Here is a 21836-nt window from a genome sequence, read left to right as displayed (position 1 = left end):
GACATAAAAATAGACATAAAGTAGACATGAAACCCTGGAATGGCTAAAAAACCCACTGGTAGCTACAAATGTGGGAATGCAAGGTATTTTCAAAAAAAGGACACACAAAAAAATCCCAAGTATGTTTAAACACGTCCCTGAGATGAAAAAATAATTGAGCAAGAGTGTTCATGTTCCCAGACCTCAATGCATTATTTAACAGAAGAGACTGAATGTCTCCTGCTAAGCCACCAGCACATTCAAACAAGTTCAAGAGCTGTTCACAAGAAAACACACAGCAGGGAAAGGAGCAAGTTGTATTTAATTACAACAAAAGGGTTTCAGCCAGTAACAAGCCAGCTTGCCCCAAACATTATCCCTTACTAAAAGACAGACTTAGTGACACCACATTCAGTTGTATCGTTCCTTTCACAAAGCAGGACACCCAAACACGTCCTCCACGGTTTCTTTTAAATCTTCTCTTTCATCACCCTAGCAATACACTCTATCTTGCTGTGGTGGTATAGAAAGTCAAAAAACAACTCTTCACACTTCTTGCATATAAGGAAAAATAAATATAAACAAGAATTAGAATATCATGACAGAAGAGGAACATATCTCCACCTCAGTACATCTTTACCTCCAAAGAAGGGTGATCAATTGGAAAAACAAACAAAACATCACCAACAAACAAAACCCAACAAAACAAACCGTGGGACAGACATGAAGTTATTACATTGTGAATGACAGCTGCTTACAGGCAGAGAATGTGCATAGCAATGTTCAGTGTTTTACTTGTATAATTTATGCAAAAGAGACAGGAAAAAAACCAGCATTACAAGACCTTGAAGGTTTAATTTTAATCTAACAAGCATGGTAATACCACTGCCAAATGAGAGACAAACTTCACTCCCTTTGGAGCAACTAAGTCCCCACCTGCCCCACTGTTTGGGATCTGTTCTAAAGAGTAAGATTAAAGGTGAACACAGACCTCGTGTGTGGAAGAAGACCAACCTCATTCCTTCCTGAGGACAAGCACCCATCCTTGTAGGCCCAAGAGAAGACATTATTTTCTTTTAACAGCAAAACACCAACAAGGAATCTTTCCTGTTCTCATGAATACATGAATAAGATGATTATTTTGTGGAGAAAGAAGCTTGCACAATTCTTCAGTCTCCTCTCTTCTCTGCCCCACATGGCACAGGCTACTCATTTTGCATATGGGCCTTCCAGTTGCTATCAAGTCCTCAACGATATATTCGGAACCATGCTCCATTTGATCTGGGAAGACACAGGAAAGATGCCTTTCACCTGAACATCTTAGGCACTGAATGCTGTGATCCACTGAGGACACCAAAACATTAAAGTGCATTTCTTTTTCTTTTTTAATGAAACCTGAATGTTTTAAGGGTCACTCATCCCACATTAAAAATTGAAAACAGACTTATTTTTAATGCTCAACTACAAACAACCAGCTACATTAATACAACCAGCAATGGAAATTATGACAGAAGAAACAGTTTTCTACAGAACATTGAAGTTGATAAAAGAGAAATGAGAGATTGGGAGAGATCTTTTACAGTTAAAACACTAAGCAGCACAGAGCATTTCACTAGCAGCAAGATATGGTACGTGGACTTCTGCTCTGGAGCTGTCTGGAAGCAATTTCTGGGGAAAGAGGACTGAGGCTGAAAGAGTCTCAGCAGTGCCCCTAAAATGCAAGTCTCTTTGCCACCTCGCAGACAGGAGGCTGGGATCATTCCAAACCCTGTGCTGAAAGAGCTGCCAAAGAGCAGCTGGTTTTTAGTTCCCAGTTCAGACATATTAAACGCCTGATGTGAATACCTGAACCACTCATTACCTGAAGCATGAACAAAATGGAGGTAGACAGGGCAAAATGAATCATTGTTGATGAGAAAACCTGAAGGACATCTGACACATTTTGCCTTGTATGATAAGGAATATTTGCCTTGAAATTAAGAATGGGGAAAATCCAGTCTGTATTGGAAGATGTGCAATGCCCACAGCCGTAAACATCCTACAACATAACCTCTCAAGGACAAGCACTCTGCACAAAGTCTTGCTTAAAGGATGGGCATAGATAAAATCCATAAAGACAGAACAAAGAACTTACAGGATAAAGCATAAACTAGCTGGTAAAGTAACTTCCCTCCAATGACTAAGAATAGAACTGAAAGAAGCCCTCAGCACTCCGCTGCAAATTCAGAAAGGGGAACACATACAGAGCCTAGGTCAACAGCTCCCAGACTTCCCTGCTTGGATTCCCATTTCTGGGGGCTTAGCTCAAATAAGACAACTCCAGTTCCAGAAAACAGGTTTCAAAGTACTGGGACCGAACAAATCATCTTCTCCAAAGGGAAAGATTTCTTGCCTCGTTAATTTCACATCACATAATCAGTTACTTTACCTGAATCCCACTGAGATTATCTCAGCTTAAACTAGAGACAAGCCAAAACTATTCACCCAATGAATTCTTTCACGGTCATAATAGATGTTTAAGATAAATCAGACAAAAGAAAACATTGAATTAACTGTCCAGTTATGAAGGGATATGGTGGGAGCTTTCTTTTTGTTTTAACTATTTTTACCACCTTGGTTTCTATTGCAATCCATGTTGTCACCCCCCCCCCCCCATTTTTTACCATTTAGTATGTCATAACCACTGCTTCAAAAAAAGAGTCAAAAGGATATGTTAAACACCAAAGATTTAAGTTTAAGTTATGGAAAATGAGGATGAACACATTGATACAGGCTTGCAATTTTAATTTTTAAAAGGCCCCTACGGTGGGACTAGCTATAGATGGCATCATGCTAATGCAAATGGAAAATAGGGGTTTTTTTTAAAAAAAAACAAACAAAACTTTAAATAAGTATGAATTCATACCATACACGTGTACATACTTAATAATTTTCTATGTTAGCTCTGTCTGAACTATAAATCAAGTCTATACTACTAAAAGTTCAGTATGTGCAACATTAACCCGATCAAAGCATTTTATAAATACAAGCTTCTTTTTAGTATTGCAACATACTTCACTACTTAACATACTGAAAAACAAGTTCTACATTTAAAATTCTGCTGTAATAGTTCTATCTGCCAATTAAAACTACAAATGGAAAAATACTTGCTAATCTTTAACATTTTGAAAATGCAAATATATTTCATTTTTTGAAAAGAAACAATCTTGTTTATACTACTGGTGCTTCTTTAGACATTTGAAGATACTACACTAACAAAATACAAACTTTGTAGTAAGCTTACAACATGTACTTCTCAGAGGCAAAAATAAAAAAAAATCTGGTTTGTATTTATGAAGGAACATCCATTTATTATAAAACAAGATAAAAGATATTAGAATTAAGTTGAAACAAGGCAACATTAGAACAACCACTTTAGAGCTTTGTGAACGAAGTGTAGTTTTTAACTTGCAAGTCCAGGTGAACGTAGCTCTTAACATGCTGTCCTCTTCTCTATAAATGGGATGAAGTAGAGAAGCAAAGCTTCAAGGTGTAAGGGTTGGAGCCATCTGTGAGGAGACAACACAGAACACACCATGGGCACAGCTCTCCTGCTGATCCACCTTCCATAACCTGGCAAGTTCACCAATTCTGTGTATTTCACACTCACACCTCCACTGGGGTTTGCCTTTTTCACATTGAAAGAGAAAGCTTTTCTGCTTTCACCACCTCTCCAAACTGAGATAAAACTGAAATTGTGAAGTGTGTTACCAGTATTATCTTCAAAAATATCCTGCCTCTGAGGTCCATTATTAAGAAGGTGGACCGAAGGTGTGAGAGATTAGAAAAGATTTAAACTGTTAACACTTCAGAGGGAGACAAACTCATAACAGTTAGGAGGAGGTAGTTTAAAATAATATTAAACACTGGGCTGTATTCAAAATTATGTCTGGGAACATCCCATTTAATTCCCTTTTTCCACCTGGAAAAATTCCATTTAATCCAGTAAACTGCCTTCATTGTTCAGTGCAGATCTGGCCTATTGACTACTTGTTTAGCAGGTGAACTCACCCTACTCTATTCTTGCCACTTTGGAGCTAAATTCAGCTTGGCTTCACAATTTCTGGTTTCAAAAGGAACATGCTACAGGACCAGTAAATTGAGAGCAATGAGCTGAGCACCTTAAAGAATCCTCAGTTCAAGACATTGCAGATTTCTTCATATTTATTGTGAAAGAATCATAGAAGGGTTTGGTTGGAAGGGATCATCTTGTTGGATCATCCAGTTCCAACCTCCTGCCATGGGCAGGGATGCCACACATTAGACCATCAGAGCCCCATCCAGCCTGGCCTTGAACACTTCCAGGTTTGGGGCATCCGCAGCATCTCTGGGCAACCTATGCCAATGTCTCACCACCCTCACAGTCAAGAACATCTTCCTAACATCTAAAACCTAAATCTCTCTTAAGTTTAAAACCCTTACTCCTTGTTCTACCACTATTTGCCCATGCCAAAAGTCACTCTCCCTCTTTTTCATAGGCCCAGTTTAAAGTACTGGAAGGCCACCATAAGGTCATCCTGGAGCTTTCTCTTCTCCAGGCTGAACAACCCCAGCTCTCTCAGCCTTTCCTCACAGGAGAGGTGCTCCAGGCCTCTGATCATTTTCGTGGCCACCAGAACCCTCAAGTCCTTCTCCACAGAAAAAAAAATTCCAGCAGTAGTATTAGGAAAATATACTTACTTGGGACTCTTATCTGGTAGTGATTAAGTACAGTGAGAGCTTCCACTGCATCTGTCTTACATTCCCATTCCAACAGACCAGACAGTGTTTTGGCAGAAGCTGTCAAAATGAGAAATAAAAATGGGAAGGAGGGGATCAGTAACATCTCCTGACGGTGCATACTCCGATCAAAATTGGAATCAGTAACTTCCCAAACTGGTCAAATTTTACTTACGTTTTGGGTCAAACACTTTGTATTTAATAAAGCTGAGAACTTCATGATCCTCACATAACTGTCACAAAAATAAAATAAGAGGTAAAACTCCAGCAAAAGTGCACATAAATAAATTAGCAAAAATTCCAAGTTCCTGGAAGAGACACACAGAAAGGAAGATTCTGACTTTTTTTAAGAGAGTTTGCAAGAATTTATGGCAAATTATTTTAAAAATATGTTTAGACTGGTAACTCTTTAGAATACCATTCTGTAGTATATAAAACAAGGCTCCTGCATCTGTGATATCACTACTGTCTCCAAAAATGTATTTAAATAAAGACAAGTTCTACTTTTTGACATTCCTACTCCAATACAGTGGTTCTGAAGTTGTACATACAAGGGCACCACTTGGGAACCACAGTTCACTTTCAAACAGAGTTGGAAAAATATATTTTATTGAACTGAAAAAGAACTCACTGAACTGTCAGCAATCTTACCACTGCCTCCCCTTAAAGAGGCCCAGTATTGCATGTTTTAACCATCCAGAGTTCATTTAGGATACAGCTGTGCCAACTGTCCCAGTTGCATGCTTGTCTCCATTCCAAAACATCTTAGCAGTCATTAGAGCAACCATTATCAGGGAGTCAGTAAATCCTTTATGAATTGTAGTCCTATCCTTCGTGTATTTGGCTTTGTGTCTTTTCCCTTTCCTCAAAAAAACTCCACATGAAACTCCTCAACTTTATTTTCAAGATTTTGTTTCTCAAATAAAAAAAAAAAAAAGAAATAAAATTCAAACAGTAACTCCAGAATTGTGAACATATCCAGAGGGGCTACAAATGTATTTTAAAAATCAGGTCTCTTCCAGTGGCTGCGCTGTATCCACCCCAGTTACTTGTTTTTAAAAGCAGGACCATGAAAAGCCAGGACAGAGCCCAGAAAGCACTGGATGTCAGTCATTGCAAGGGCCTACCTTTACAAACGTTTCCTCAGTCACACACAGGGGAACATTGTAATAGTGCAGCACACAGGAGGGTGGTTGGATGATGTTCTTGGATGCTTGGCCAGCACTGGTGAAGCGATTGTTCTTACTCATGGCAAAATCCTTGTAACTACTCGTGCCATCCTCCAGTTCAAATATCTGGCTTGGAACTACCGAGTGCTGCTTGGAAACACTGGAATTTAAGGATGAAGTTTCTTAAATAATTAAGGCTATCATACTTTGCAGATTATTATCTAACTAGAAAAGAGCTGATGTTTCTTTATAATAATTTGGAATAAATACAGTAAGAACAAGATGGGTTGGATTTGACACCTTCTTTTAAAAAATGCAGAAAGGATGGGCAAGACACATTAGGGAATACAGTTTATTAGTGGTCAATCCATGTAATGACAATATGCTTTATGAATGCAAATAAATAAAATTATAAACAGTAATAAATCTTAAGAGTGGTTGGGGTTGAAAGGGACCTTAAAGATGATCTAATTCCAACCCCTGCCATGGGCAAGAAGCAGCTTGCACCAGAGCAGGTTGCTCAAACCCCCATCCAACCTGGTCTTTTAACACTTCCAGGGATGGGACATCCTCAGCTTCTCTGGGCAACCTGTGCCAGTTCCTCACCACCCTCACAGTAAAGAATTTCTCCCTAATACCTGATCTAAATCATCCCTCCTTCAGCTGAAAGCCAAAATAAACAGTTGCAAATTGGAAATCATAACTCCAACAATGATAACAGAGTAATGCGATATTGTCCCTTTGAAACCTCATTCCATCTGCCCACTGGTGGACTATTAATCTGATAAAACATATTTACCAGACATTGAGTCTCTTTCCAAATAACTTGACATTATTGAGATGTGTGACCGCTCTTTCTACAGCGTATTCATCACCCATTTCAACCAGTGCTGTGCCCGGAATAGTCTTCATAAATTTCACCTAAGAAATTAAGGTAAAAAAAAATGACATTGCAACAAAGAGCCCAACCAATAGTTTTATAAAATATTAGGATATATTTTTAGACCATCTCAGACAGGTTTCTTCCAAAGCATTTTAAAGGACTATAGTAGTTTCCAGGTTTCTAATAAATTATGCCTTACCTTCTCAATGTTTCCATACAAGCAGAACAGGTTGAATACCCTTGAACAGTTCATCTTGAGCTGATGCAACCCACTAACCATGACAACTGACCCAGAAGGATTTCCACCATGCATGTAAGAGGAGGATGCCTGGGGCAATGGGTAAGCAACAAGTTCTGGAGTGTCCCGAGATCCCATTCGGTACCGGCTTGGCAAGGGCAACAAAGGACCATGGGAGCCTAAGGAGATGAAAGTCCGTATTTTTATGTTGTTTGAAATAATTTTCACTGCTTAATCATGCATCAAAGCCCACATACAAAATGCATATTTAAAGGAGGGGTAGAAGGTCACAGCAATTGCTGAAAAAAGATATTCCAGTAATTACAAAAATCATTATCTTCCCTGCACCATGCAAAATATTTGAACATAAATGTATTAGAGGAAATAATTAAAATCAACCTTCAGAAATATTCCCATCTACCTACAGAGCTACATGAGACCAAGAAAGAGTATTACAAAGTAGGGAAAACAAAAGGAGTGAGCCAAAGGTCAGGAGATTACACAGCTCTTTATCCCAGAGACATGAGATTAAATCAGAAGCCTGCCTTTCTACAAAATGCTCATTTGGAAGAAACAGGAATACTTAAACCCCCACACTAATGCAAAATGAAGTGGTCCTATGTTCCACTATAGATGAAGTGACAAGTTTCACTGAAATAGACAATTTCTTTTTTTTACTTCTAGTGATGAGACACTACTAGTAAGCAATACCTCTGTTCATAGAAAATGTCGGTATTACAGACCAAGGGGAGGATCCCTGTTTTTCTGGGACAAAAATAATGTGAAATTCACATAAGCCAAGTATAAAAGGAATCTGTTGTCTTTTTTTTTTCCCCAGCAGTGATGTAGTAATGACAGGGAGACAGTGGTATAGGAGAAGATGGACACATTACTTAAGGTAGAAGGATGTATCAGAGGCATGAAAAGAGAACATTACTGAATCAAGGTGGAACTTGATTAGAAATTCTGGAGATTTGAAGAACTTTCGGAAGGAGTAGGTAGGATGTCAACTTACACTGTAAAATATCATAAATACCTTTGCAAAGAAAGAGGCAAGACAAATCACATTGCACCTGACAGCTGAGAGAGTAAATAACTAGAAAAGTCACATGTGAATGGGGACATTTGTTTCTCTGCCCTAAAGTCTTCGCTCAGCACATGAAAGTGACAGCAGATCTTCATTTACAAAGAGCACTGATAACAAATGCAGTACTTTATAGCACTAACTCCATAACATTATTCCTCTACAGTCACAGAGCTCTACCTTTTCTCAATCAGCTACATTAGAAATGCCAATGCCAACAATTCATAGCTTTGCATGCAAAAACATCAGAGCTCTGTGTTGTACCAAACCATTGACCAAGCTATGTTGCCATTTTCTAGAAGAAAACTGCTTTCCTAATCCAGGTATCATTTTTGCCAGAGTGATGGTAACTGAAAGGAAACATTCTTCCAAGGAATAAACTTGCAGGGCTGAATGCTCTCCATGACAAGAAGAGGTGAGGCAATGAGTGCACATGGATTTCACTGAACCAACAGTGCTTCAGAAGGCAGACTGACAGCACTGCAGGTGAACTGCTCATGCTGAAGGGACCCACAGCCAAGCATTGATTAAATATTTAGAATTCCACACAGCACGTAAGAAATCCTAACCAGCTGTCATCCCATGTTACTTACCATAGCCATCATGTCTAAAGGATGATGGGTGCTCTCCCAGAATAGCTTGTCTCTGCCGGCCCTTCCCTCTGTCTAACGTGGGAAGGGAAAGAAACCAGTTTAGTACGCACAACCAGGCACTTGATTTCTCCAGTTAAGACACAAAGCTTCTAGTTAAGAAGTGAAAAAGTAATTTGAGTCGTTGTTAATTTTATAAACAATTTCTCATTCACTCTATGTCTAAAAACACAAGCTGTAGCCCTGGGACACCAAAATTAAAAGACTGCCATCTGTATAACAAATTGCACTTAAGTTGATTGGGGGCAGTGGCCAATGAGGAGATGCAGACATTTAAAGTTTATGGAGATACTCAATAGTTCTCCTAAACAGACACCACACATTAGTATAGAAAACACCATACAGCAGGATTTACCCATGTGTCTCTTAAAACAAATTTGAAATGCAGTACTTTTGAAAGACAGTACCTGAATCATAATATTAGCTTCAACAGCAACACATTTTCAAAGTGGGCTTCTTTCAAGAAGTTTCAGCATAAGCCAACAACAACCTGTATTACATGGTTTCATAATCAGTAAACAGAGAGCATTACATATGTGTACATATATATTTACAGAACACCTACTGATTTATGGGCGTGCTGAAAGGATTGTACATTGTGGCATTATCAGCAGCACATAACAGTTCAACTGAGGGAAAGTATCACTGAGTAATGCACTTAAACAACAGTAAATCCTTTAAGAAAACCCAGTTCTCTAGGATATAAAGTTAAGCAAGGGGTCTACATTAATGGAGGGAAGCAATGCCTCACAGCCAAAGCTGTATTTTCCAATCAGATCCATGCTGCATGACAAAAAAATCTAAACTTCCAGATTTCTTTGTGGTAAGCAACAATTCTTTTCTTACAATTTAAAAAAGAAAGCCACATTGAAAAGATGGGGCAAGGCATTTATCAGTTACAACTCCTCCCAGGAAATTTAACTATGACTGCTGAGAACAGTAACTCCAGCCCAATGCAGTTGGAGGTATTTTCCCCAAAAACCAGGAACTCTTTGATTACACAACAGTGGGAGATGAAAACACATGTGGCCCTTTCTGCTCAGGATTTTGAGGACAGGTTCCAAGTCAGATATTTACTTTGGCAATAAAATCTGAAGAGAGAGCAGTCCTGAACACTTTCAAATATATAGAAGAAAGATTACTGTTGTCAAGTTCACTTTTCCACTCCCTTTTCAGGGTAACAGCTCTGGTTCTTGGCTCTAGAAAGCAAATGAGCACTCTTATCAAGTATTTTGAGCATTTAAACTGTATGCAGTAATCATCTTTCAGAAAAATCAGTTTTGTAAGTCCAGGCTGTGGAACTAAATGCTTTGAAACTGCCCACAGTAAAATATAGTCAAGAATCACATTCTTCACATAAAGAATTCTGTGAGAAACATTTGACAAATATTTCCTCCTCCTGGTGGTGCAGTCCACTGCTCTCTCCTTGTCCCGTGCTTGTTCCTTCCTTGAACAAAGCCCCTGGATTGTGCCAGTATAAATACTTGGGTAAACAAGCATTGAAACATGAGAACTGACCTGTGTTAAAAATAATTCTGAAAGAAATGGTTCTTTATAATCTTGTTTAATCTTAGGTTTCTTGATTTTTAGTTTTGTTTTTAAATCAGGTCCTTGAGTGACTGAGCAAGCTGGTATTACCACCAAAAGAAATGCAGTTTGAAATTTCTGGCTAAAGGCAAGTAGAATACTAGGTCAGGTGGGTTTTTTTCATTCAATCTAATGCAATATGGGTTCACAGCAGCAGGCACTTGTTAGGAAGTTTACTTTAGTGGAGAAAGACTATGGGCAAGTAATTTGTTACCATAAAGAACTAAAAACAGTTGTTTAAAGAAATCGTTAGTAAAATGTATTTCCTTCCTAACATTTGAGGGGCAGGTGTGAAATTCTGAAAGGATTTATTGGCATGTCTGTCCTTGGAATGAAATTCCTTTGGGATAAGATCTTTGCTGCAGTGAGATCCCTACAGCTCAGGTCACACTATGTTCAAAACCCAAATAATGCTGTTGCAAGAGTAAATTGAAGGACAAATACATAAACTCTTTCAAAGAAAACCTCAACTCCTGGATTACTTTATGGGCAAAACTGCTCTAGATGCCTGTTTTCTTGAGTACATTTCACTGTTCATTCATTTATATTCCCATTGTCCAGATAAATGGATGTGGATCACAGAAAATGAAAAATCATGCTACATACAGTATTTATGATATATAAATATATCTATATAATACAAATATAATTTTTTTCCTTTTATGTGTAGTAGGGTGCTTATGTATAGAGGACAGAGACAGTAACAAAAAGAAAAACAAAAGAGTAGAGTTCGTGAAAAGAGCAAGCCACACCTATCCTAAGTTTTTCATTTTCCACTGTTTGCTCAAGTTTGGGGAAGTTTTAGTTCATACAGACATACCTATCTGCAGACCAATTACATAATGTAATTACATGCACAGTGTTACAAGTCAGCCTCCAAACACTGCAATGATCAAAAGACACAAGGGTCAAATTAATCCTTTCCATTTTTCAAATTCAAACCTTTAGATTTTTTTCTTGTCCTTGAGTTTCAAGAATCCATTTCCTTTGACTCAAGAATTTGAGAAAAAATTTGAATCCCAATACAAACAGTCATGATCTACAAGCTGCAACCAAAACTGTAGCTCCCTTGTTAACTTTTTACAAGAACTTCATTCTGAAAAGGCAAGCCCTAAGTTTTTAGTTGTACAACAGTTTCACAAGCCCAGTGTCTCTGCAGAATTACTCTGAAAGTGCAAATCTCTTGAGACAGCCAAAGCCCTGGTTCTCATGTAGCCTTTGATAAGTAGATACTCTATTTTGGTCACATCGTCTTCACTTTTCTAACTTTACATTGAACACATTATTGTACACAGGTTACTGAACACTGCACTCAATAGTTACAGATTTTTGATTATTTTTAAAGAAACACTTTACAGGAGTTAGGCTAGACAGCAGTTTGACTGTACATATATAATCATAGTTTCCACTGACATGAATTAAGCTCTGAGAATTTTTACAGCTGAGTACTTAAGAGACAGTATGCCTGTACCAATTATGAATCTCCCTATTTTATTACTTAAGTATAGCTGAGGGGACTTATTGGTATTGTACTGCTCAGTTCCAACTATCTACATTTCTTTTTTGATTTTCCCTACTACTAAACAATATTTACAGTGTTAAGTCTGAATGCAACTCTCACACACAGCAAGTAATAAAAAGATTACAACGTCAAGGATATCAACAAGAGGTTCTTAATTTTGGAGGTTCTCGACTTTTCAGTGGTAATTTTAAGGGAAATAAGACCAGCATACATACAAACTTGAACAGAATGGGTACAGTCTATCATGTAATTCGTCCCACACAAATCTGAAGTACTGAAAATGTCCTCCTTTAAAAACTTGTGGTGGTGGTGCATGCAGTATGCAGACAAGGTGAACTGCAAGTCTGAGGTTTTTCAGAGGGTTTTTTTGTCTGTTTGGGGTTTTTTTTTTGCTGATGCCGATGTGGTGCATGATGAAGTGTAGAGTCAGCCTGCTGAAGTCCTCTATCCTTCTTAATGCCTTGTCCAACATAGGGGAAAAGAGTCCTTTCGAAGGAGAAGCAGTGTGCAAGTTTGTAGTTTATAAGGAATAGTCTGTGCCAGGTTTCCTCTCCTCCAAAGAGAGAGAGCTGCTTGGAGAAATGCAAGTCCTTGAGAACTGCGAAGGTGCTTGGAGGTGTGGGCTCCTTGTTGCACTAAGTGGCTCAAGCACACGGCAGTAGGGGGCACTAGGGCTCAGGGTTAATTCCCTGTGGTGACACAGCCTCCAGCAGCACTGGCCTGCTTTGGAAGGACTGTTGCCACACAGCCTGACCACGTGTGAAGGGCTGGCATTAGTACAGTCAAACAGCTACAGTGAGAATGGATCAGAACCTACCTCGGCGGCCCAGATATGGCTTAGTGTAGTCCCAACTATCGTTGTCGTTCCTAATGACATTAAGTCGAGTTGGCTGTTCAAATAAAGTAAAAGTGAAAGAGGTTAAGTCTTGACTATAAATATTTTTTTTTTCGAGTAAAATTAAAAGAGAAGGTCCAAGCATTACCCTTGCATATTCAATTTTTAGTGTGCAGCATCCTGCATAGATATCTGCTCCATTGAGCGCAGCCTTCGCCTTCTGGGCACAAAACACAGATTCAAACATACACATCATGTTAAGGATCTTTTCCCCAGGTGTCTCATTCATGTCCCTTCTATCTGATATGGCTTCACTTTGGTAGCCTGCAGATATTTCACTATTGTACAAGAACTCCATACAGACTTATGCAGTAGTTACTTTACAGAAAAAAGAACGAACTGTACACCCTTTTGAGCTCATCAGCCAAGAAAAACCCCCACATAACTAAAAGAGAGACTTTGAGTGAACAAATAGTATCTTGCCTCAAAAAAAAATACAACAGGCAGATGCATGTACCAGGCTCCAACACCTAAGTTATTTCAAATGCTCTACAAACTCCAAGATTAGTTCTGTGATTAGCAGAAAAATGTTTCTTAGCCTTGGCACATCACAACCCATGATCTTACACGTACTCAATAATATTTGGTGTCAGAAAGCAGAACTTTGCAGCAGAACAGACTTTTTGCACCATGTCTTAATATCATTTACTGACATTTCAGAAAGAGTCCGAAACAACAAAATGTGCCTTGGTTTTACCACCTTTCTGCAGCCCAGCTTCTTCCAAGGGGATGCAGGTTCACTGTGAAATTTAAAAACTAGAAAAGTTAAGCTTCCCAGACCCATGAGAAACTGCCACTGGTCAGAACTGCAGAAGTAATGGGTACTTCAATTAGCATTTAAATTTGAGTAAATTTTTAAACTTTTCAGATAAGGCTTGTCTTGAAGCTCACTTTCCTCCCCACCCGCAACTGTTTACCTTGCTGCTGCATTACTTCGCTCACATTTGTGAGTTTTCTTTCAATTGCTGTTGTTTTTATTTCCAATAAAAGGCATGTTACAGAATTTAATTCAAAGGACATAAGGATGGTCATTTCTGAGTGGTGCAAGATTCTCCCCACAACTTCCCTAATCTTTCACAAGATGAAGAATAACCCCCGACTGTACGAGTCATCTGATCCTGACAACTCCATTTATGACAAACTTAACACATACAGTAAGTCAAATTAATGTCTGTTAGGACACACAGTTTAAGTTTTCTACATAGATCAACAGCAATTAGTTTGATTTAATAGAATTTAGAGTAGCTCTCTTTGCCTGGTAAGTCATCAATGCAGCCACTGGTTAAGTCATATTTTACGGAAGTGACCCACTAATAAAGCCTGCCACATTGGTAGCATCTGAAATCACAAAATAATGCCTGAGATTTTGGCAAATTTTGTCCAGATAACAGTTAAAAAATGGATGGTAATCAAGCTTTAGGAAGAGGGCTATCAGTTTCATAAATGAAGGCCTAATTATATCAGACTTTGGACTTCACAAACCACAGCGATACACAATTGTTCTGAACATTCAACCCAAGAACAACTTAATGCTGCAAATAGAGTAAACAGTAAGATAATAGAGCAGGGACTTTCCTCAACACATGATGCCTAAGGATCAAGATCATGGATGCCTAAGCTGCCCTTTGCTTTATAAAGTCAAAACAGTAAGACATGCAGTACATACTGACATACTAGGACTATTTTAGAAGAGTCTGAAGAAGACAAACTGCGCCTCTGCAATCCCTTACCCACTTATTGGGTATCAACACAGGCAGAAGCCACGAAACTTTTGTGTATAAAGGTGCATATAAGGGGTTGTCAAATCTATTATATAATCATATCTGCAATTATTGGCCTGAGGGACTATAAACATGGTTATCAAGATCACTGTTGAGAATGCACTTTTCCTACAAAGACAAAATGTGTAAGTACTACTTTGTCTTACAGACAAAAATTAGAAGTTATCATGTCTTAGAAATTAAGAAATAATTTGGTCTCAAAACCACATGGTATTTTTCTGACATTCTCATGTTAAACCCACTTGGAGTCAAGAACCTACAGCAAAAAAAAAAAAAAAAAAAAAAACCAACAACCAAAAAAAAAACCACACTCAAAAAGGATATTCAACCATGGCTTGTATTCCATTTCTCTTGAATATAACAATGCGCTGAACTTTTCCAACAGGGTTGCACACAGTGTACAAAACATCCTAAGGAAGAAGAAAAAAACAATTTTAGTCGGATGTTAAATTCCAGTCACTTTTGGTCCACAGGACATTTTCTTGCAGTGGCATTTAAATGCCAAAGAGCAAGGAAAAGGCTTGTTAACTTTCCATTTCTTATTTTCCCCTCTATAATTAATACATTCATGATCAGCATTTTTATGGATCAATATAGTACAGGCAATCAAACCTGAAAAACAGGAAAAGACTAAGTACTCGTGCAAATATTGGTTTCACAAGTATCTTCAACTGTGTTACAACCCAGTAACTGCATCCATATCTCAAGCTCTGCTACCTCTGAAGCATTGCCCTGCAGAAGTTCTACCACAGCAGACACAGTGACTTTGTAGTTATAACACAATTCATTTCCTAATGCTCCAGCAGCTGAGTCTCATTTTCAGAGAGAAACTGGGGATAGTTCAAGATGTAAACTTAGATAGCTCATCAAAAAGAGAATTTTGACAAGTTTTCACCTGAATCAATCCACCTTGCAAGTGGATGCTATGCTCCTTCCTTTCTTTTTATCTAAACCAAATACCTCGGAAATGATCCTTCCAGATCTTGGCATACATCCTCAGGTTTATTTGGGGGACGAGAGGGAGAAGGGGCAAAGGAAGTAGGTATAATATTTATTATTATGTTGTGCAGAATAGAGAAGCAATTAGGAGGCAAAGGAGTAGAGGGCATGTGGATTTCTTAAAATTAAAACAAACACAGCCCAACAGCCTGAACCCATAAGAAATAAGACCTGTGAGATCATTTACAGCATGCTAGGCAGCACAAAAGGCTGCCCTCCATCTCTCCTGTTTGGGAGAAAAGATTCCTAGAAACCTTCGAGCTCTAGGTGACATTAATTTTCAGGCATATGACTTTCTTTCACAATTTGTCCCTCAAAAAATTTCTTCACAGCCACTTAAAACCAAAAAATTGTCTTTCAAAACATAAGCTCTACTCAAAACACCGTCAGTGTCATTAGCCAGCAGTCACACACACAGCTGGATTTTTAAATTATGTTTTATAATTCAGCTACTTTATATTACCAAATCAATCAAGTGGTTCACAAGACACTTGGGGGCTATTTATAAAAAAATTTAAGCACTAGCATTACATACATACTAGAATATCATAAAAAAAGGAGGTGCAGCTACTAAACCTCAGAATATGTAGGTAGCTAAGTTTAAGACATTTCAATTGCCAAGGCACACCACACCTTCCTCATGCACGTAGAAGTGAGAACTAAGAGGCACCAGCAGAGGTATGGGTGGACAGACAGCAATGACCGCAGCAGCACAAGTCATGTTGGCAAAGTCTCTTTGAACAGACAAATCTCTGACAAAGTTCTGCCCACAGGTAAGGAAACAAGGAAACTGAACTTCAAAGACCTGTACAGGACATCTTAGGCAAAACGTTTTCAAAACCGACGCCCCCATCACATTGGGATGAAAAGCAGCTAGGAACTAAATACAGTTATTTTGCCCTTCTGCCCTTTGCTGTCACATCCCTCAAAAAAAAAACCAAGTAGTCCAGTGAGAGAGAGAAGCTGGTCACAGTTGTAATGGAGGAAATAAGCTGCAGCAAAATTTTAGAACGGTTTTGCTTCTGCCACAAGATGCCCTTGAACGGACCAATTTCTCTCCAAAAACTCTATCTTGTTTTTAAATTAAAGCTCTTAAAAACTATACAACAGTTTATTGCAGTTATTCAGACTTGCCACTTAAAACTGGTTGCAATTTTTCATCTATTTTTTCTAACTGTAGATCAAATTTAAGAAGAGAAGAGTGTTGAAGAGGAAGAAGCAGTGTTGGGCTTTGTGTCTTTTTCTTTTTTTTGGAGGAGGAGGAGGAGAAGGAGGAGGGTTGTTTGGTAGATTTTTGTTTTCTTTTGTTGTGGGTGGGTTTCTTTAATAATGCAGACTTTGCCTGAGGCATTCTTAAATTAACTGTTTTTTTTAATCCATTGGCCAAGTGCAAAATTTGTATTTTTCTCATCACATTTTTAGCTGTTATGGGCACAGCTGCTCTCCCCAGTTGCTCTGACTACGCTGCCTGAAATGAGCTCTGATGCTTGCCAGTAATCCTGGAAATCTGCCTGCTTCTAGCACTCATTTGTACATGCTAAAGGAACAGCTGGGGGCAGTGGAAAGGAAGAGGTTGGGGGGGGTTGTTTGTTTTTAAAAAGCAGCTACTGTGCCAGAGGCTTCATCCTCAGAATTCCCATGGAACTCTCCTAGCCCAGAACCAGGCTTCTGCTCCCAGTTTTCTTCAAGCATCCACCTTCAACTCAGCGGCTCACACAAGGCAAATTTAAATGCATGAATGAAACAGAGTTTCCAAAATTTGTATTACAGTCACATGCAAAGAATACTTTAACTCAGTCAGTGGACTTGTTCACACAGCTCAGAGCAGGTTTGTTTTTAAACACTAAAAAGCAACTCATACCTTGGCATGCTTTGCTATAAAGAAAATTGTCGGAAGAAAGAAAGTTCATCACCCACTGATGAATCAACAGACAAAAATCTATCGATGCTCACAAGACAGTGAAGCAGAAAGCATGGTGTGGAACTGACTGCTTGAGGTAGTTTCAGGAATACTAAGTTGCAGTCAATTTGCTCTCATCATATACAGCACATTAAACAAAACTTAATGCTTGCATTAATTTACTTGGTTCCACACACCCCAAACACTTTGATTGATCCATACCATCTTACATCCCTAAGAACAAGTGATTCATACTTGTATCACAGTACACCATTTTAATTTTTTTCCTGAAATATGTCTGTGAAATTCAACATTTACTATAAAATCTCCTAAGAAAAATGCAAGCATTTAATGCATGATAAAACATAAATTCTTAAATAACAACAAAAAACCACCCTGTATCTTAAAAAACCACATACATGTGCCATTAATGACAGTAAATTAGGATGCGACTTTATAAATGGTACAACTTGAAATACTGAAAAGGAAAATATATTGGCCCAAAGAAAAGTGAGTAAGATAACATCAAACTGGAGTTGATCACCAGAAGATAAAGGTTTCACCTTTCCACAAAGGAAGTACTTAAGAAGGACTGCAATAAAATAACCCTTTCTTACTGGAAAAATTACTTGCTCTTTAAACATACACCACTGAGAGCCTAAAGGCTCAATAACAATCTCGATGTTGTGGCAACACGTTTGGAAATATTCCAGAAGCATGCAGCAACTTAAACATTTCAAAATCCTCACTACTGAAGTCTTCAAATGTGTTGCAAAATATCTGTACAAGACTGAATCATCTTGAAAAACCTTTAAAGAACATGCAAGTTACCTATGTGAAGACACAAAAAAAAAGATAAAAGAAGAAGACGAAACATACCACTGTAATTGGGTAGAGAGGATTCTGAATTGACAACAGGAGAACTTTATTCCCACCGGATGGGTCATCAGTGTTCCCAGGCCGAGTGATCCTCTTGCTTGTGGAGTAGTTGAAGAAAGCCTGCTGCCCAGCAATGTACACAGGTTCATCTGCTGCAAATGTCACACATTTCTTTGCACTTTCCACGTTCTCAAACTCCACCAGAGCCTGGCGCTTGAACGGCATCATCATGACATAGCTGGGGAGGGAAACATCACACTAAATTTTCCTGCTCACTCAAAACAACTGCCAGGTCCCAGGATGCTCATTTATGACATGTTTTTCACTGAACAATTCTTAACAAAGACATACCATATGGTTCCAAACTTCTCCAGAGCTTCCACGAGATCTGCTTCCACCACTGATTCACACAGCCCTCGGACATGGACGACAGGAGAAACAGACACTTTGTGATGACTTCCCCCGGCATCCTAGCAACAAAATGACATTTTAAAATTCAACACAGAGCAAGGAATACTGCTATCATTAACTAAAATTAAATATTTGGTAGACACTACACTGGGTCCAGAAGCAGCCATCTAAATGCACAATCTAAGTGTGTGTTAAATAATTTAACTTTTCTTTCCGAACAGATTGCCAAGTTCAGTTGCTGAAGTCTACTTAAAATAAAAAGCTTTTCAGATTAAATTAATCTGTTTGCACACACAAGATTTTTCTTGTAATCAAAAAAAGCAGCCCATTTAACACTGGTTGAATTGCAGGAGGTCTTACACACACCCTATTCATTAAGAGCATAAAAAAAAATTAAGACATGTCCGACAGCTAAAATATTTCTGACACTCTGCTTGTTGGTGATATTTTTTTGAGACAGGCTGGGAGAATGAAAAAGCAAGAACAAATGAGGGCCATCTGTGAACTGAATGAAAATTGAGTATTTTTCCAATGCTCCACAATGCAAGAAAATGCCAGCTCTGGATTATGGTTGAAATAAACCCAACCTCCCTTCTAATTCTGAACACACATGTTTTTAAAAACTCACAATTTCTGTACATATGGGGCTCTTTTCACCCCAAGGCTGACTACTATTAAAGGATTTAGACACTGAACATTAACACAGAGAATTCCCACCATGAATATTTTTCAGAGCTGCTTTCAGACAGTCTCAGTTCTGTGCAACTGAAGAATTTGGGTTGGAATCAGCTCATCTTTCCATGAAAACACTGAAATTTACCTTATATATTCTAGGACACAGGGTAAAAAAAACCAACAACAACAATGTAAGACAATAATGAGAGATGATAAAAATAAAAGATTAGAGATAATAAAGGGCACACTAATATATACTGTAAATACCTGGCACCCAAATGTCATATTTGTAACAGCAGTGTGAAGTTGATGTATTCAAATTTAGTGACTATATCAATGTGTTCCATGGAACAGATCAAGTCTTGTTGATTTTTCACTTTTTCAAAAACAGCAGCACGACATCTTCTGGAACTTGAGAGAGATTCTCATTTGTAGCACAAAGGTGCATTGAGCTCCAGTAATTAAGTAATCACAATGACTGCTACCACTGTTAGACATTCCTCTCTTTCTCTATCCATTTGAAGTACAGATTTCAGGAAAAAACACATTCCAGATAACTACAAATTGAGTCTTGTGTGTTTAACTCCTGTGTTCCATAGAGAGTTCTCACTAAACAATTACATATTTTTTCTTTAAATCAAAGACTTGACCATTCTGTTCGAATCAACTTCATCATCTGTTTGAAGCACTTCAGGCTTCCTCAGATGTCAGAACAATCTGCTGTGTAATATTTTAAGCTTAGCTTACATTTTATTTGTTTGCAGTACAAAAGCATTTTAGGTGGCAACACATTTCTTTGAATAAGAACTGCGGCAATGCTGGGAAAACTCCACTGGTGATATTTGCATAAGTTACCTTGTATCCTGAATCAATCAGTCAGGTCTACGGCAGGAGCAGTGATCAAAGTAGTCGTGAAAGGTTAATACTTTGAACTGCAAATGCTTAGGCAATTGCAGAAGGAACAGAACTACAGAGAGATTTTATTTTCAGCTTATATGTTCTTAACCCACATACACACTTTTCAAAGCTGAAAGAAGCACCTGAGGAAATCTTCAAGAGAAAACTAACAATAACTATCACTTTTCCTGCAAAGCCTATTGCTCTAAGATGTTGAGATAACAGGCACCTTTACTTTATTTACAGTCTACAGAACAATCAAAAACGATTACATCAATTATTCATTGCCCTGCATACTTGCTACTATATTAAGATCCCAGTTAGTGCCAGGGGGATGCATTTCCTTTTAGGTTTCTTTAATACACTCAAGAAATCCCATCTAATAACATTTCTGTCTAATCAGATGGTAAATAAAAGCAATGATTTGCTCACTGAAGCAGACTCATCACAAGGAGTACAGTCACTAGCAACTTAGTACTTGCCACTCACTACCTTTTTGAACTAATATCTCCATAAATCATGCCAAGCTTTTCAGAGAAGGGATACTCAGAAGAGTACTTCACTCTCCCTCCCCTTCCCAGCTCAAACTTCTGTTTTAGTTTCAGTTCATGTTTCTTTGTTATGCATATCCCTTTGTACTTTTATCTACTAGCAGGTATTAGTAGATACTAATCTTTCTAATAGTGCAAATTCTCTCAAAAATTAACACGTTTACACTTGCATCTTCAAATCCATTATACATGAGTTACATGAACATATACAGGTGTCTGCACTACTGCAACTGGAATTATTCTTAGAACATCAACAAATACAAATTTTGCTTTCTTTTGTCCTTAAAGTAACATTCGGCTTTCCAATCCCAATTTCCTTCTCCCATAACATCATACAGAACGCATTCTTCTAGCAAGGTTTAGCAAGAAACAAAAACTGCCATTATAGTAACCTATGCAGGAGCTCGAGAAGCATGGAATAAAAAACCCAAAAAATTTCCCCAAAGCAAACAACAGAAAAACAACCCACCCACCCACCAAAAAACCCCAAACACAAACGAGTGAAATCTCAGTCACCTGCCATGAACTTAAGGACTTATCCACAGAGAATTTCAGAACTTCTTTTATACACATGAAACCACTGAGGTGGCCAAATCAGAGAGTCTCTGCTTTACTCCAAATAGTTTCTAGCCAGCAGCAGTGAACAGCAGCACAAGAACCAAGCACAAATCAGTCCTGAGCCAGGAAGCCTCAAACTAACATTCAGAGAGCACATGGGTTGCTGAAGGATGGGGACACGTGCCACAGGTATATATTTTTGGCTGCAAAAAAAGTCTTCACAGAGGGAAGACACACATATTATTATTGTCAAACAAGTTTTGCAGCTACAAAGCTGCAGTATCAAGCGAATCTAGAATGACCCTCGATTTCCTTTAGAAGGAGAATTAAAAGCACCAGACCACATGAAAAATCAAATGCTTCTGCAGAGTGTAAAGTGTACAGCTAAGGTCAGAACATTCACAGCTCATGCAACTGATG

General features: G+C 38.3%; 1 protein-coding gene across 1 annotated transcript; it reads right to left on the bottom strand.

Annotated features, from left to right (window-relative positions):
- Positions 1-282: 282 nt before the first annotated feature.
- On the bottom strand, positions 283-21446 carry HNRNPLL (heterogeneous nuclear ribonucleoprotein L like). The gene is made up of 13 exons (XM_008644350.2): positions 21375-21446; positions 18676-18794; positions 18325-18562; positions 14871-14956; positions 12854-12950; positions 12688-12760; positions 8705-8776; positions 6989-7206; positions 6706-6827; positions 5865-6066; positions 4913-4970; positions 4699-4797; positions 283-3527 (listed from the first exon to the last, which is right to left on the bottom strand). Exons 1-13 carry the CDS (start codon positions 21429-21431, stop codon positions 3472-3474), a joined length of 1497 nt encoding a protein of 498 aa, XP_008642572.2. The 5' UTR covers positions 21432-21446; the 3' UTR covers positions 283-3471.
- Between the last annotated feature and the right edge of the window lie 390 nt (positions 21447-21836).

Source organism: Corvus brachyrhynchos, unplaced genomic scaffold (assembly GCF_000691975.1).
Source record: "Corvus brachyrhynchos isolate BGI_N302 unplaced genomic scaffold, ASM69197v1 scaffold312, whole genome shotgun sequence".
Lineage (NCBI taxonomy): Eukaryota > Metazoa > Chordata > Aves > Passeriformes > Corvidae > Corvus > Corvus brachyrhynchos.
Note: the sequence above shows the minus strand (reverse complement) of the source record. Positions and strands in the feature narration are given on the sequence as shown.